General features: G+C 39.9%; 1 protein-coding gene across 4 annotated transcripts in view; it reads left to right on the top strand.

Moving 5' to 3' along the window:
- poc1b (POC1 centriolar protein B) overlaps nucleotides 1-16,281 on the top strand; it is a 44,909-nt gene that overhangs the window by 2,607 nt on the left and 26,021 nt on the right. For 2 of the 4 annotated variants that reach the window (XM_051382192.1, XM_051382191.1), the window contains exons 6-10: nucleotides 912-1,027; nucleotides 1,272-1,405; nucleotides 1,886-1,954; nucleotides 2,102-2,254; nucleotides 2,675-2,752. In XM_051382192.1, the coding sequence (XP_051238152.1) occupies nucleotides 912-1,027; nucleotides 1,272-1,405; nucleotides 1,886-1,954; nucleotides 2,102-2,254; nucleotides 2,675-2,752 (550 nt within the window). Of the gene's footprint in view, nucleotides 1-911; nucleotides 1,028-1,271; nucleotides 1,406-1,885; nucleotides 1,955-2,101; nucleotides 2,255-2,674; nucleotides 2,753-4,839; nucleotides 5,649-8,673; nucleotides 8,827-16,281 lie in introns of those variants that run through there. The other 2 variants (XM_051382193.1, XM_051382194.1) reach the window with 2 other exon arrangements.

Raw genomic sequence — 16,281 nt, 5'->3', positions numbered from 1 at the left:
TTGTGACTAAAGTTCTGTTAGTTTGAGCCACTTAATCAAATAGTCTTTATTTTTTTGTCTTTCTAATTGGCACAACCCCTGGACATTATGTTTTTGTAATGCATCAAAGAGATTCAAAGAGGTGAAGTGTTAAAACGTTTCAAAAAACTAAATTAATTGTGTGTAGTCATTGCTTTGTCTCTCCCATAGATGGCATTGTTTTGTAATTTTTATAGGGATGTTCCGAGCCGATCTCAACAATCGGTATCAGCGCTAATCAAAGCACTTTTTAACTGATCGGTATCCGCTATATTAAGCCTTATTTATTGGATCTTTTTTGTTTATGTTTTTACACGCAAAGCTTTCATGCACGTTGTAGCCACCGTCAACTCTCTCTGTCTCACTCTAAGCTCCGTGTCAGTGCGAGAGCAGAGACAGCGGTAGAGATCTGACACAACCACACTTAACACGCCACTGCAACAAAAGTCCTGTGAACACAAGATGTAGAGACAACAGAAATAAACACTCAGTAAAATACAGACTGCTCATTCAGGTAACTTTGGCAAAGGCTGCACCAAAGCACCAACACTGCAGGGAGAAACTCCCATCAGACAACGACAAGACCAAAAAGATTATAGAGGATTTGTTATTTTACACTCTATTGTGAAAAAAAAAAAACATTAAGGAGAAGCTTAGATGCAGGCATTTTTGTTCTTGATACAATACAGAGCAATTTAATTGTCAGACATATACACTGGACTGATTTTAATAACCTTAATGTACTTGAAATGTGCACTGCGCAGTGTATTATCTAACAAAATAAAATACTCTGGTGTTAAAAAAGCTTGATCAGGACATCCCTAATTATTTAAACACCAGACTGTTAAACTGCTGCTGGTCACTGACTCCACTGAGTGTTTTTGATATTCCAGATCAGCAACGTTTGTTGACTTCTACTCAAGCGGCACCTGTATTGCATCCTCAGGAGCTGACAGTTCACTAAAAATCTGGGATCTACGGACCAACAAGCTGATTCAGCATTATCAAGGTATGTCAAAATGTCAGAGCTATAATAATGCTATATATATCCAGTTTGGAAAATCAAGTAATAGCCTGGAATATCCTTGCCAGTGTCTCTAAAATGCAGAAGACTGTAATTGTCAGTTAAAGACTCTGCTTACCTATTCTCCTGCAGTGTACTAAAGCTACTTAGAGTTTTTTTGCTTTGCTTAGTGTGAATTGCCGTTAATGTGCTTTTTGTGTGTGGCTCATTTTTGTACCTTTTGGATCAGTCCACAGTGCAGGAATCAACAGCTTTTCCTTTCACCCATCCAACAACTACCTGATCAGTGGCTCCAGTGACAGCACTGTTAAGATCCTGGACCTGCTGGAGGGACGCCTCATCTACACCCTCCATGGACACAAGGTGATATTACAGCACAACTCAGTTCACCCGCAGTCATCAGACACTATTGGCCAGGGATCTCAAACTGCTGTCCCAGGGGCCATTTCCGTCCCACCATCCTTCTAACTCTGGCCCTTGACATGATAGAAAAAATATAATATAATACGGCCTGCAATATTTCATTCTAAATGATTATTTTTGAAATGATTATTTATATGAATTTAAACCTCCCCCTTAATATACAATTTAAAAAAAAAAAAAAAAAAATCTATTTCAAGAAATTAATTTTGTTGGTCAAAGGTGCCCACAATCAGTTGATAAGAAGAGCAGGTTTCAGGGCTTCATTTTTTATGTTTGTCAACAAAGATGATATATATTGATGATATAAAAATGTATAGAAACTTTTTCGGCATTTTTTGTTAAGTATTTTGTTAATAATGGAAATATATTCAGAATATTTTGCTTTTTCAATTTACCTACATGGTTTACTTTGTTTTTCAGGGCGCCGTAATCACAGTATCCTTTTCCAGGGCTGGGGATCTCTTTGCCTCAGGGGGTGCTGATAGTCAGGTTGGTGTTTCATGACTACATAAAAGAACCCTGTGTCCCCTATACTCTCAATAGGTTGTAACTTAAAGGTTATCTTTTTTACTTTCTGTGCTAAAAAGTTTAAAGAACTTGGGTCATAGAAGTTGTGTTGGTCCCTCGATCCCCTAGGTGCTGATGTGGAGGACAAACTTTGACACCAAATCCTACCAGGACGTCCTGCAACAACACAGCCGGAGATCCACCCCTGATCCCCCACCCCATGTGACTGACATCCACCCCAGAGGACCCCACCTTCACCACCCGCAGCCCACAGCCATTCAGGTCAGTTTTACCTAACTGACCTAACTATTACCTAACTATTTTTAGTAAATTATTCAAGGCTGGGTTCTATAATTATGAGGTGGTAGTTACGCTTTAATAAAATCATAGTAATATACAAGTTTAATGGTGTATTTTTATCGTCTACCATATAAACTAACATGAAGATGATACGACTTGACAGGACCAGGAATAAAATCAAGCAGTCATCATAGCAGTTTTATTAAAACTGACCAATGTTCAGGCTTCAAAACTGTTCATATAGCTTCACTGCATAGACAAGAAATATCAAGAGAAAACGACCTGGTTTGCAGTTCCACACATAATATCTGTGTGTTCAGCTTATACAAGTGAGAAATAAAGAGATATTTTTTGAAGGTTATAAGGGGAGCAGCGATATATGACTTTTCTTTCTCTCCACAGATCAGTCCAACAGTGGCAGATACACAGTCCACTGATCCACATGTCATAGAGCTGGGCCAATCTGTTCACAGCACCACGGTAAGCTGGCATAATACATCTACAGTCACACAGGGGTTGAACTAGGGATGCACCTATAATGCGAAATTTATATTATTATGTATTATTCTGATAATTAAATTATAGGCGATAAATTCTCGGACTTTATTATGACTTTATTCTCGTAATGTTACGACTTTATTCTCTTAGACCTAATATTATGACTTTATGCTCGTAATATTATGACTTTATGCTCGTAATATTATGACTTTATTCTCATAATTTCCCCAAAAAATAAATCTTTTTTTCTTAGTATGGCCCTAATACTCTGTTGTATCTATGAAAGCCAAAGTATGTTTGTAAAGTTTTTGATGTACTTGACAAGAAGAAATGCATGAACACTTCAGAACTGTTTTTTGTTTTTGTTGTTTTAACAATAGTGATGTCAGTTTGGTTAGGTCAGAACTATGAAATCATCCATCTAAGCTCACTACATTTTAGCCTTTCTTACCATCAGGCGTGCATCAACTACAGGTTGTGAACTTTTATTTAGAATACAAAAATGTGAAATTATCGGTATCGGCAGTGAGAAGAAGGTAATTATTGGTTATTGTATCAGCTGAAAAAAACCCATATCGTGCATTCCTAGAAATCATGTTACTAAACTGGAAATATCTATTACAATTTCTTGATTAAAAAGACTGAATAGCAAAAAACATATGAACGGCACCATACAACAATGAAAGAAGTACATAGAGGTCTACAGAAATGTTTACTGGGAATCCACATCATAAGTGAGATATAAGTGGCAACTACTGATGCATCAGTCCGTTCTATCCACATGGACTCCAACCTATTACTGCCCTCAGAAGCAGCTGTTTTCAGCAGCACAGCTCTTGAGGGGCCGAGAGGTCTGAGAATGGCCTCAACGAACATTTTCAAGTAGGCTTAATGTGCAGCATAAAGAAGAAAATACCTTTGTTTTCATTTCATTGTGAAACTGGGGGCCTTGATATTGATGTCAATATATATTAATGGTAAGCCATGACAATGGTAAATAAGTTCACACCATTTAAACAGTGCGAGATTTGAGTGATTTATACAGCTGTTTGTGAAGATTAGTCTGTTCTCTTTTATTCTTTTACTTTTTACTGAGCACGTGCCCCCAAAAAGGAGTGTAAAAAAATGCTGGGGATCCTGAAGTGACTCAGCGTCTGTGTGGATTGTTACATTTGATAAAGTTGCCTTAGATGTGTGGATTTCCCTTAGACACAATAACACACGGCATGACAAATGGCCGCCACTGAACGTAAAGAAAATGTACAGAAGCAGCAATATCCAGCTTCTATTCACCATATAAAAAGAATTACATTGCAGCATTTTAGAGGCTGAAATGAAACATTTGGGGGGCATGGGGGGAAGTGTTCCAATGACCACCAGGTGGCAGTGCAGACCAGTCTTTAGTTTTGCCATCCTGCTGCAGTACTGACACCTGCCTCAAAGGACAACAGCCCGTTCACTTGACAGAGATGCGGTGATACCAGCACTCTGCTATCTGTCTTTGCACTTGTTGTTGTTTTCATCCTTTGTTCAGCATCATTCAGAGACATACTACTACTCTAAGTATACAATCCTGTCTATTCACACATCAGAACTACAACTATAATTCAGTGATTACGTTGATAAAATATTCTATTTTAAATGGTAATGCAGCTTAAATGAAGCTTTTTCCTCTTTTAAAGCTACGCTACAGTTCAGTAAGAGTGAAATTCAAGTTGAAATGTCCTAGTTCAACATTTGTCCTGGATTGAGCCTTATATATATATATATATAATATATATATATATATATATATATATATTTCAATTTGTTTTCAGATTTGACTGTATAAAAGTATAGTTTGACTTTGAAATGAAACAGTGGACTTTTTGTTGACCTAAGTGACTTTTGATGTTGTCACTATTGCCAAATACAACCAGAGCTAGCCACTGAGCGGCTCTGTCAGAGTAGCAGAGCAATATATTTCTAGCTTCAGGGCTTTCCCATTACAAGACTTTTTCTCCATCTTTTTCAGCTGCCTTCTTGTAAGGTTTTTTTGACAACAACCTGGTAAATGTTGTGTTTTCCAGATCATTCCTTTCTGTGGTTTTTCTTGTTGTTCATCTGGGGCGACAGGGCAGGACCCAACCCTAACCTGGCCTCGAACTTGAATAGCAAGTTCACACTATGTCGCAAGGTAAAATCCTACATGTGAATTAGTGCTATCCGCTTACTCCACAAATGCTGATCCCTGCTAAACGGGTAGAAACATGAGATTGATGTCAGTTGGTCTTAATGTGCAGGTTTAAAGAGTATTAGGAAAACAACATGCTCTCAGAGAAGTGAGGATGGCTGGTTTAGATCTTATGTTGTGTGGTGAAATATCTGCCATGTTAAAGTGCTAGATCTTTAATTTGCTCATGGTAGCTGTAAATCAGGTGTCTGGCTTGGGGCCATTGCTGGTATTATCATCTCATAGGAAGGCGACTTCAACCTTCAACAAGAATAGTGCAATATTGTGAAAATATCTCCATTATTATCATACTTAACACACAAATGCAGCAGTTTCTATACATTTTGATATTATTTTATATCATCTTTGTTGTTCGCAGCCTGCTCTCCTTATATCAACCCTTTGCATGCATTTGTGGGCACCTTTGACCTTTGCCATCATTTTCCACCAAGCGAAATACATTGTTCAAAATAGAATTTTCATTTTAATTGTATATGAAAGGGCAGTTGGATTGATATGATTGATATGCTATGATTGTTTGACTTGTATATTTTTGTGTGATTTACATATTTTTGTGTGATTGTATATTTTAAGCACCATTGCACCAAGATAAATTCCTCGTATGTGTAAAAACCTACCTGGCAATAAATCTCCTTCTGATTCTGATTCATTCTGATGATGCAACTAGAAAAATAATAATAATCTTGCAGATTATATTTTTGACATCATGAATGACAGGCCAGAGGGAGGAAATGTCCCCTGAGCCAGCAGTTTGATATCCCGTGCTAGATCTTTCATTTGCCCATGGTTGCTGTAAACCTTTCCATTGTTTGTTGTGTATTTCTACTATAAAAGTTCACTGCATGACATTTTGTTTCAAGGCTGGCATGTAAGAAAAAAATCCCATCCTGACTCCTCTGATTCCATAGCCTAGATCCTAAAGATGCATTCATTACAGCATCACAGTTAACATTCTGTAGGTCTCTAGTGTGGTCCCCGAGTAATAGTCTGTCCCCCACACAGCATCTCAGAGAGGTCACAGGTAATTACTGCCCCCCTCTGTTTTAAAGAAGAACCACAGTGCATTAAATGATAAGTCTGGAGAGTCTTTTGTGATGACAAAAAACATACCCATGTATATGTTTGGCCTTCTTTGAGGCTTTATCCACCCATCCATCATTATTTAGTAATGTTAACTGCATGCAAATACATAAACATGAGCAAAGGTAGTTCAGCTCTCACTGTGTTATAGCCAGCTATCACTCACACAAAAAGCTTGAAACCTCCATCCACATATACAGTAAAAACAACAATAAATAATCTAGCACTATAATTGCAGATAGCAGCTATGTCGCTTCACCCTCCCCTTCCAAGCGCAAAAGAGAAACTACAGTAGCACGCTAGAATGGTACAGTACTATGGTAAAAAAAAAAAACAGCCCTATCTAGAGCCAGTATTTGGTTTGTCCCTTCTCAGATACTATAGTAATAGTAACATGGCGGTTCAACATGGCGGACTCCATGGAAGGCGACCCGCAGCATCTGTAGATATAAACGTCTCATTCTAAGGTAACAAACAGGATTCATCAGTTAGTTACATACTACTATAACTATGCATATTATATTCTATGTCTGCCTCCTAATTCTTACATGGACCTTTAATAAATGATAAAAAAGGAAATTGAGTCAGGTGTGGGTATCATTGCAAATGAAATACTGAAAGTAGCATTTGTGTCCCTAGTAATATTTGTATTGTATGCCCTGTTCCTCTGCATGCACATGGAAATGTGCTCATCTTTGTTCATGTTTATTCATAAACAGATGATGGATATCATTTCAAAAGAGAAATCTTTTTCCTTTAGGGCTGTGACTGTTTTGAAACTCTTAGCCTAAAAGTCAAGTAGTGTGAAGGCACATTTGAGGGATAGAGCTGCAGAGATGTGGTTTCTATTTACAGGTTTAATGTACTGGGGTTGTTGTGCTCTTACAAAAAAAAGCAGTACTTTATACTTTGACAGAACGACAGAATGTATTTGCCTTTAATGATCTCCTTATCCCTTTACAATCCCTTAAAAGAAATGTTGAAAAACTCAGTCAACGTGAATGATAGCTCCTTTTGCAGCGGTAGTCATTTTTCTTCAGTGGGCTGCCATACTTGTCTTTGTGTCTCCTTCCCTGCTGTTGGCTGCTGTGTGGGAGGAAAGACACGAATGGACCAAGCCATTTGGAAGTCATTTAGAGTCTGGATGGCCAAGTTAGATAAGTGGCTTTGGTTCAAGACTTCAGTAAACACACAACAGCCATTCATGACTCAAAATGTTCTGATGTTATCAGGGACGTATGTGGATGAATGGGTGGAAGAACGCACTAGTTTTGACCTGCTTGGAGTATCAGATGGATAGGTTTATCGTTACGGATAATTTCTAACAAATTGTCAAATGCAGGAAAGACATTAAATGGACCATTTAAAGTAAATCTCCACAAAATATGTATTTTAATGTATGTTTCTCTATGCCGTAGTTGTGATTCACATATTGATATTTCGATTGGATTAGTAATTCAGCTTTTACACAATGCAAAGCTTTTACATTTGCGTGCAAATAGTTGTATGCAATAGTATAGTATAATATACACTTTCTGGTTCTTATTCTGCTGTCATGTGCGTTTTAAACCTCTTTATTTACTGTTTAATCTAAGACTGCTGTGTAATCAGCAGCAGGGTCTCTCTCAGGGACTTTTCTCCTTCTCCTTCTTTTCCTCTCTGCATCTTCCTCCTCCTCCCCATCTCCTCTTCCTTCTCTGCGTTGCTGAAGGAGCTCGTCTTTGCTCCCTGTACGAATCTGAATGAAAAGACCCGTGAGAGATCAGAGAGCGAGAGAGAGAGCGAGAGAGAGAGAAAGAGAGAGAGAGATGAGGAGGAATAGAGATCAGAGAGATGGGGAGAGAGCAGGAATCCACGTGCCGGTGCCCTGGCCCCCGGGGGCCCCAACCAGGGAGCAGCGGGAGCAGCAGCCGCAGCTCTAATAATAGACTAGCTGGAGTTGTGCCTGCCTTTTTAACTCACTGACTTACTCACTGCACACTGGTGTCACACACATTTAATACATATACATCAGTTTTATCCTTGCCATAAATGGCACGATGAATGCCCTTACATGCTTTCTCACCGTTTTAATTTCAGCTAAATGTGGTAAAATGTGTCCAAATTTTAAATATGCAGGCATACACACACACACACACACACACACACACACACACACACACACACACACACACACACAGATGGTTCCTGGCTCATTCATGCACATCCATCCCTTCTCTGTGCCTCCTGCAGCATGTCGTACCCTCTGTGAGAGCAGTTATGTCAGTGGGCATGTGAGTGAACGAGCCTGCATGTGTGTTTACGTAGTGTGCGCACATGTGTCAGCAGAAACGTTGTGTGTATAAGTGAGTGTGGATACTTGGGGGTCTGTTTGTGTGTGTACATGAGTCACTGAGCGCTGGAGTGTGAATGTGTGTGTGTGAGAGTCATTCCTGCTTAGGACGGTTCAGAGCAGGGAGCCCCCAGTGCTACTCCTCCTGTCAGCTCTGATTTACATCACTGAGGAACTCTCCTCTGCTCTCCTCTTCTCTTCCCCGCTGGTCATTTCCTACTCTTTTCCTCCCCCTTCTCCGCTTGTTGATGTCCTCAGAGTGCTTTCCCTTCCGCCCTGGATCCGTGTTTCCCCCCCCCCATCGCCCTAATGGGTCCGAGCGTTGGCGGAAATGGAGTGAGGGAAGGGATGGGAGATGCAAATGGCCTGAGGTTGGGTACGTGGGTGGCTGGATGAGGAGGTTCCTGCACTCGTAGTTCCTGCTGCCATTGGTGACCTTCATGTCCTTAATTTAGGGCCATCTCCTCTTACTTACTTTTTCCTTTGACTTCAATGGCATTAAAGTTAAGTCTTTTCACACTGTTGTACATTTGTTTTAATGTGTTTAAATATCCTCATATGATTGAGACAGTGCACCCGAATTCAGGTTTCAAGGATCCCCAGATGTCAATGAGGGGCCTCTAGGAGCACCAGGTGCTAGCTAAATAGTTTTCTACTTGTCTCTGGCTAGGCAGTTCTGAGACTGAATAACATAAAATTTAATTTGAACTAATTCAACTGTTAATTTGATGAAGTCATTCTTGCCATTCTTACTATAACTGCCTTCACTGCTTTCTTAAACTCAAATTTGATTAGATATACCATTTTGAAATAAGCAGAACTACATAAAAAATTATCCTTAACAAAAGTAGTTTGTTATGCACTTATAGTATATAACTTACAGAGTGTGTAGTGTGAGCAGCAAGTATACCTTGAATTATTCCACCAGGCATCTCTCAAAATGTAGTACAGTGTTTCGGCTGCTTGAGTCTCTCCTGTAGTTGAGTGGCAGCAGAGAGTAGGTGGCGACACGGAGAGTGTCAAACCCATTGCACTGAACAGATATCAAGTCAGCTGTGAAACACATGAAGAATGGCAAGCGTGAAATGAGGCCAAGGAAGACAGCAAAGTGTTATAATGAGTGTGTGTGTGTGTGCGCGCGTGTGTGCGCGCGTGTGTGTGCGCGTGTGTGCATGCGTGCATGGTCTATCTATCTTCATAAGGACTGAAATGTCCACATCGGTATGTTCATAAAAAGGAGAGCAGGTTGCTAGTTGTTACTTGTACAGAGGGTTGGTTTGAAGTGGAGTTTGTTGTGCAGTTTAGAGTCAAGGTTGGGGTCATCTAGTTAATCAAGGTTAGCTATATAGTTTTGTGGAAGGTTTTTAATAATTCTGCTGATAAACTGTCCTCAAAGCTTTGGCTGTGCAAGTATGGGTGTGTGTGTGTTTTAGTCTGTGCGATTTAAGAGGCGATTAGATAGCAGAAGGTTAGATTTGGTTACTTACGCCATCTCTCGTGTCCCTGCAGACGTTAGCTGTGACGCCACTTTGACCAGACAAGGTGTCCTCTACCAACATGCCTCCTATCATAGACCTGTGTGTGTGTGTTTACGTTGGGGTTGTATGGCCTTCCATCTTGTGTGAATAAGTGCACTATCCTTAATAATCATAGTGTGTGTAGTGAATTTCCTGTGTTCTGCTGTCATTTGTAGTGACTTTTCAGGTACATGCATCAACTGTGAATATATAAGGACATGCATGTTTGTGTAATTGCAGTGTGTACTGCTGTCTACATTTACACAGATGGCCCCACTCCCACTCCTCTCTAGCTTCCTGTGCAGGGGAAGTAAAGGATATTGGATGACCGGGAGGTTTAGATACCCGATTTAAGTGCTGTAGAGGAGAACACGAGTGACAAGACACGACGGAAACGAGCTAAAGATAGTAACAGCTCGAGGGGGGAGGGGGGTTCACTTTCCATCAGGACAAGGGCTCCCAGAGGCTGCATAACATCCTCACACTCACACACATGTCCACACAAACATAGTGTTACATTCAGGGAAAAACACTTGTGCACACGCAGTGAAAGCACAATCAAACATGTGAATTCATTCTCTCATACCCTGTTAGAATAACTGACTCTTGCTTATTTATTCTCATGTAGGCCCTAATGTAATAAACATGCAGGCATACAGAGCATGTTATACGCCTGATATGGCAATTTTAATGGGGTTGAATTTACTTTAAGTGAGTATTTATTGTAAGAGGATCAGTGGTAGTGCTGGACACACTTACAATCAACAACCAACTTTACAGGTCTGCGCAGCTTTTAGCCTCTTCGCTTATTGTTTTGGCTTCCCAGCATGCATGTAGGCAACATTCAGATCTAAAATAACACTGTGTTTAAAAAAAAAAAAGGTAGGCACTGTGTTGATGTGGGTGGAAGAAGATGGCAAAACAATCCAGCATGTCCAGTTTAAGTGATCCATCCAAAGCTTGTCAGACACCTAAACACAGCACTGTGGTTTATGAACTATCACAACTCTGGAAAATTATTATGGCGACAATCCTGTCATCCTTTGTCTTGGAAAATGGTTGACATGATACAAAATATTCTACCAGCAATATCGATTGCAAGTGTTTGATTGCGCTGTGCAATGTGATATTGCATTGCATTGTGGAGAACAACTTTGTATTGGGATGCTAGCAGCTAAAAGTGCCCACTGGAGACAATTTCAGTGCGATGCTCATGTTGCTCCGAGGTTGCTGGATGTGTAAATAGGCTGTTGTTTTGCATAAAGTCTGGCAGATGAGTTTCTCCTTCTATGGGCAGAAAGCGCTTAATGCAGCAGTAAGTATTTGATTAGACCTTACGTAACATAATATTACGTGACGAGTCCCGACCAGTTGATTGCCCCAGTGAAAGCGGAGTCAAAGCGGAAACTCGTCTCGGGACACCGCACATGTCCCGTAATGCTCTGCTGTGCTGCAAGACTCCCTGTGGTGGCTCCAGTCTCCTTGGCGCCTTGCATGTAAGTGCTCAAAAACCTGATCTTCCTCATCAAAAATACAAGAGGAGGGCAAGCCTTATCACTAATTCAAGATGGGAATCTCTGTTTCGGATTCCCACCTGCCCCTCCCCTCACCTCTCTTACCCCTCCTGTCTCTTCTCTTGTCACTCGTATCTTTTATCTCAACTTTACGTGACTCTCACTTTGTGTTCCCCTTGGATTGTTGGGTATAAAAACAGTGTTTCTTCTCTGTTTAACTACTTATTCAGCACAAATAAAGCACAGGGATTTTAATAGTGCTGAAATGATTGGTTGATTAGTCAATTAACAAAATAATCATCAATTTATTAAAAACATTTACTGGTTCGGCCTTCTCAAATATGGCTACTTGCTATTCTGTGTTATACAATTATTTGTTTTCTAATATTGGATGGACAGAAAAAAAATATTTGAAAGTGTCATCTTGGACTCTCTGTTTTCTGGCACTGTAAAGACTAAAAAAATATTGATTTATGGATAAAGTAATTAACAAATTAATCAATAATGAAAATTTGTTGCATACCTACTCTAAAACGACTAAATAGCAGTACTGTATTTTACACTGTTGAAGGACATTGGAGTCCCTGAAGACCTGCTTTGTTCTGAATGTGTAGAACGAAGGTGAGACACGTGGAAGCTTGTGACTGGATGACGATATGGTACTGGTATGACCTGGATCAGGATCTGTTTTTAAGGGGGTAGCTTTTTTAAAGTAAAATACCAACAGGAACAAAACTAGCCCCCTTGACTCCAGATGTCAGTATCACTAAATCTTTGTTTTATATGCAGTCCTATTTAAATGTTTTAGGGGTGATATGGTGTAAAATTCATGTGATGTCAGTAATAAGCCTGTCATCATATTTTCAAGTTTACCGCAGTTTTTCTCACTGTGACACATCATTATTATTTCTGAGCTGTTTACCTCTGTTCCTGATACTCTTAAGGGCTTCCCTCCTTCCATGTCACCTCCGCCATCCTTCCACATTTGACTAACCCTCAGCTCTCTGAATGTGCTCTCTCAAGGGTACAGCTTGTATCCTCAGGGGCCTCTAGTGGGAACATGCTGACAGTCAGTCCGTGTAGGAGGCTAAAAATAGCCAGCCAGGTCTATTACAGGTACCAGTGACACCTGAAAGGCAAATGAGGATGTGTTGTGTTTTTCTTCCCCACTTGCTGTTACCCTTGCCTGGAGAAATTGGGAGAGCTAGGGTGAGAGAGCAAAATAGAGCAATGAGATAAAACAAATTTTCGTCCAGATAGAGAGAGAGAGAGAGAGAGAGAGAGAGAGAGAGAGAGAGAGAGAGAGGGAGAGAGAAGACAACCAAAAACATTCATGGTACTCTGCCTTCCCCTTGTGATCAGCTCATGTTTTTAATGATTGTTGATTCTGTGTTCTCCTTGTGCCAGGAATCAGGATTGAGTCTTTCTTCTCCATTTGCCTTCTCCATTCTCTCCATTCAAAGGTTGTTGAAACTGATAATAATTATATGTTTTACATGTATTGTCTCTACTTGTAAGATTAATATGCTGCTATACAAACAAACTAAAAAGACTTAAAAATTCTTCTAATAAAATACACCCTTTTCATGTTGAGTTGGCTTTGTTAACTGCCGCCCCTTCATATGAGCCAAAAAAGGAAAACATCCTGCGTCATATTCTGTGATTTTCTATATTTGCCATTAGGGCAACATTAAACTAAAATATGTTTGGCATTTTTGTTGTTCTCTCCTGCTGGCAAAAACACACAATTCCAATCTCTGATTCCTTTTCCCAGTATTTGTTACCAACTGTATTTCCCACTGTTGCAGTATGCGCTCTATTTAGGAGTGATGTTTATTTGGAAAGTTCTACATGTCTGTAACAGAAAATCTAGTTGTTTTAAAGGTGGACTGACTAACACATTAAGGCCAAATTATTGTTTTGACTGTATTTAAGTTTGTCTAACTGGTGGACAACTGCAGCTACACCATTATAAAGGAACTTCTAGTGTGTATGTGTGTGGAAATAACAGGCTACCTTGATATCTGGCATTGTTGCTCGCTGATGCTATTTTCTCCCTGAGTGGAGGCAGGGAGGATGTGGCACGGTGAACTGCGTAGGTTGATCAGACACCTCATGGTTGTGTTGCTGGCTGGGCTTATTTCTGTACAGCTCCTCCAGGCTCGCAGAAAAACAAGTTATTGATTTTCCCTGAACATTTTTTCATGTCTTCTTTTTTCCTCTCATTGAGAAGCATCTACCTGCAGACCTTGAGTGATTGCCCGAAGGTTAGCCAAGACAGAATTGTACTTTTAGTGGACCTTCAGAACATTTAGGAATGGATTTTTTTATGCCATGTTTAGCTAGCTGGAAGGTTGGAAATAGTTATGTCTGTCTCATCTGTGAGCACTGGCTCATTTTTCTTTTAATCTGTGTTTGAGCTGTTTGTGGAACCGCTCTTCTATAGATTATACTGCCAAGGCTAGTTATATGAAACCCCCAAATCCATATTAATGCTCGTGCTTGAGCATTTTAATATGACTCTATAAGCATATGTACATTCATCTTTTTTCCACCTGTGTATGTGTGCCACTCTGAATGTGTGAATCCTCGTGTTTGTGTCCACACGCCTGTACGTGTGTCTGTGAAAGGAGGATTACTGGGAAAAGGCTAGGAAAAATAAATCCACTTCCTGTGAGTTGAGACAGCCACAGGGTCACGGTTACTCTCCGGAGGAGCAGTTGTAACCCAACACTGCCTCAGTCCCAGGTTAAACCCCACGTCCTCTTGCTGCTACCCCCCTCCTGTTAAGCTCATAGTCCACCTGTTAGGAAGTCATTCATCTCTCTGTTCCCCGGAGAGGGATAGCCGGATCTCCCACCTCTGACCACAGCCGCACTGATGGATGGCTTTAATGGACTTTTATTGTTTGATGTATCCACTCTCTTCCTCTTTCTTTTCCAAATCGAATTGACTCTCTTTACACCTCTTTACATTATCTGCTCATGCCTTAACTTCTAGCTTAAGTTTTGTCTTTTGTGTTTCACATATGAAGCATTACAGTGGGACATGGTTCTGTTGCAGCAATCATTAAGATTTTAGTTTTTAGTTCAAGGACGGTCTCTGACCTATAGGCCAATCAACAATCTTTCTTACATTATTAAGTCCCCACCATGCATATATTTCCATATTTATGACTGCTATCCAATCACAAAAAGTCAAAGAGCATAAATTCTTTCATCACCCAGAGTACAAGTCACTACATAAAAGTGTTGGAATCAGGGGTGCTCTGAAAAAGAGATTCCAGAGACTAAAGAATGAACCAGCATTGGCAAGAAAATGACAGTGACTGAACTAGATAGTAATTCTCTGAGAGGAGTCAGAGATTGGAGAGTACAAGGGGTGTGATTTAGAAAGGCTGATTTGATTTTAATGTACTATTTAAAGGAACCGAGTTTGATTGCATAGTGAAACCTTCAGAACTCCAGACTTCTTTTTAAAATATCTTCTAGGATCGGGGACCTCATTACAGTGTCCCATATTGTAAATTACAAAGATGCTGAATCCTCATTTACCACTACTACTGCAAGTGGGTTGCTGCTGCAGGCTTATCCAGCAGTGAAGATGATCCTAACTTGACCTTTGCTTTAGTGCAGTCCAACAACATCTGGCTACCCACTTTGTCGGCCAGTCAAATACATGCAAGCACACATTCCCAGACAGACTTTATGGTCAGTCGTGAACTCAGCCTTACGTTAACCTGCCACCCAATCCCATCTATGATACCTTTTTTGATCTTTTGAGAAGGTTGATCAGACTTAGTCAAAAAAGAAATAAAATTTTCATGCCAAAAGCTGTGATTATGGTGTCCATACAACATTTTCAAATTGTTAGATTCAGAGTAGGAATAACTTTACGTTATATTAGTATTGTTTTTTGTTTGATTGTTTGTCAAGGTTCAGGTTTTAATGTTCACGTTTCAAGACGCTTAAGTGGTTTGCAGTGGCTGTGAGCCCAGTATTCGTGGGAACATAGAAAAGGTTAGTTCACTAGCATAAGTCTTAGAGTGGGATCAGGTCTAGCCTTGAGCCCACATTGTCTTACAATGGGACAATTAGCAATTAGCAGTGGGGTTATACTGAATGGCAACTGAGTTTCCCACAGGTGCTTTGCAGTCCTTTTGGTATTAGCTTAAGTGCTAAAGCTGATTAGCAGGCATTTGCGCGGCAATGCAGCTCAATCTAATCTCCCTTATGGACGCCTGTTTGGGCAATTTCCTATGAGAGCCACCGTCTTTGAAATGGGAGGTTTAATATTTGTGTGAAGATCTTGCTGTTTTTTTGCATTTAGTGCTTTTGTAGTGACTGAATTCAAACCCATTCAGATGTTTTTGTTTTCTCTTTTTGTACTACCTTGCTCTACCTTTCATGTGATTTTTCAGCAGATGAACTTCAAAATACAGGACTTTCCATGAAAGTCTCCATGTTTACTGTTTGTCCATCCTCTCTGTTACCCTTTCACTGAATTCATTTGAGTTGTTTACCTGTCTAGTAATTTCCAGGTTGGCTTTCTCAGAGATAAAAGGATATGAGTCATGCTTAAGGTTGGATATGTGTCAAGATTACATGGGAAGATTAACCTCCTGCTGTCCTACATACACCTAAGCCCCCATATGGCAACACATTTCTTCCTTGAATAGAAATCCTGAACGTCTTTTAGTTCAGTTTTAGTTTAAATAGTATAAATAGTATTTATTTTTAATTATATTACAAATGTTTTTAAGAGAGCACTAAAAATTCCACAGAAGGTTAAATAATTCTCACCTCAAAAGACACACAAAAAAGTTATTTTATTTA

The sequence above is a fragment of the Dicentrarchus labrax genome, unplaced genomic scaffold, assembly GCF_905237075.1.
Source record: "Dicentrarchus labrax unplaced genomic scaffold, dlabrax2021, whole genome shotgun sequence".
Lineage (NCBI taxonomy): Eukaryota > Metazoa > Chordata > Actinopteri > Moronidae > Dicentrarchus > Dicentrarchus labrax.
The sequence above is the reverse complement of the archived record's forward strand: the minus strand, read 5'-3'. Positions and strand labels throughout refer to the sequence as shown.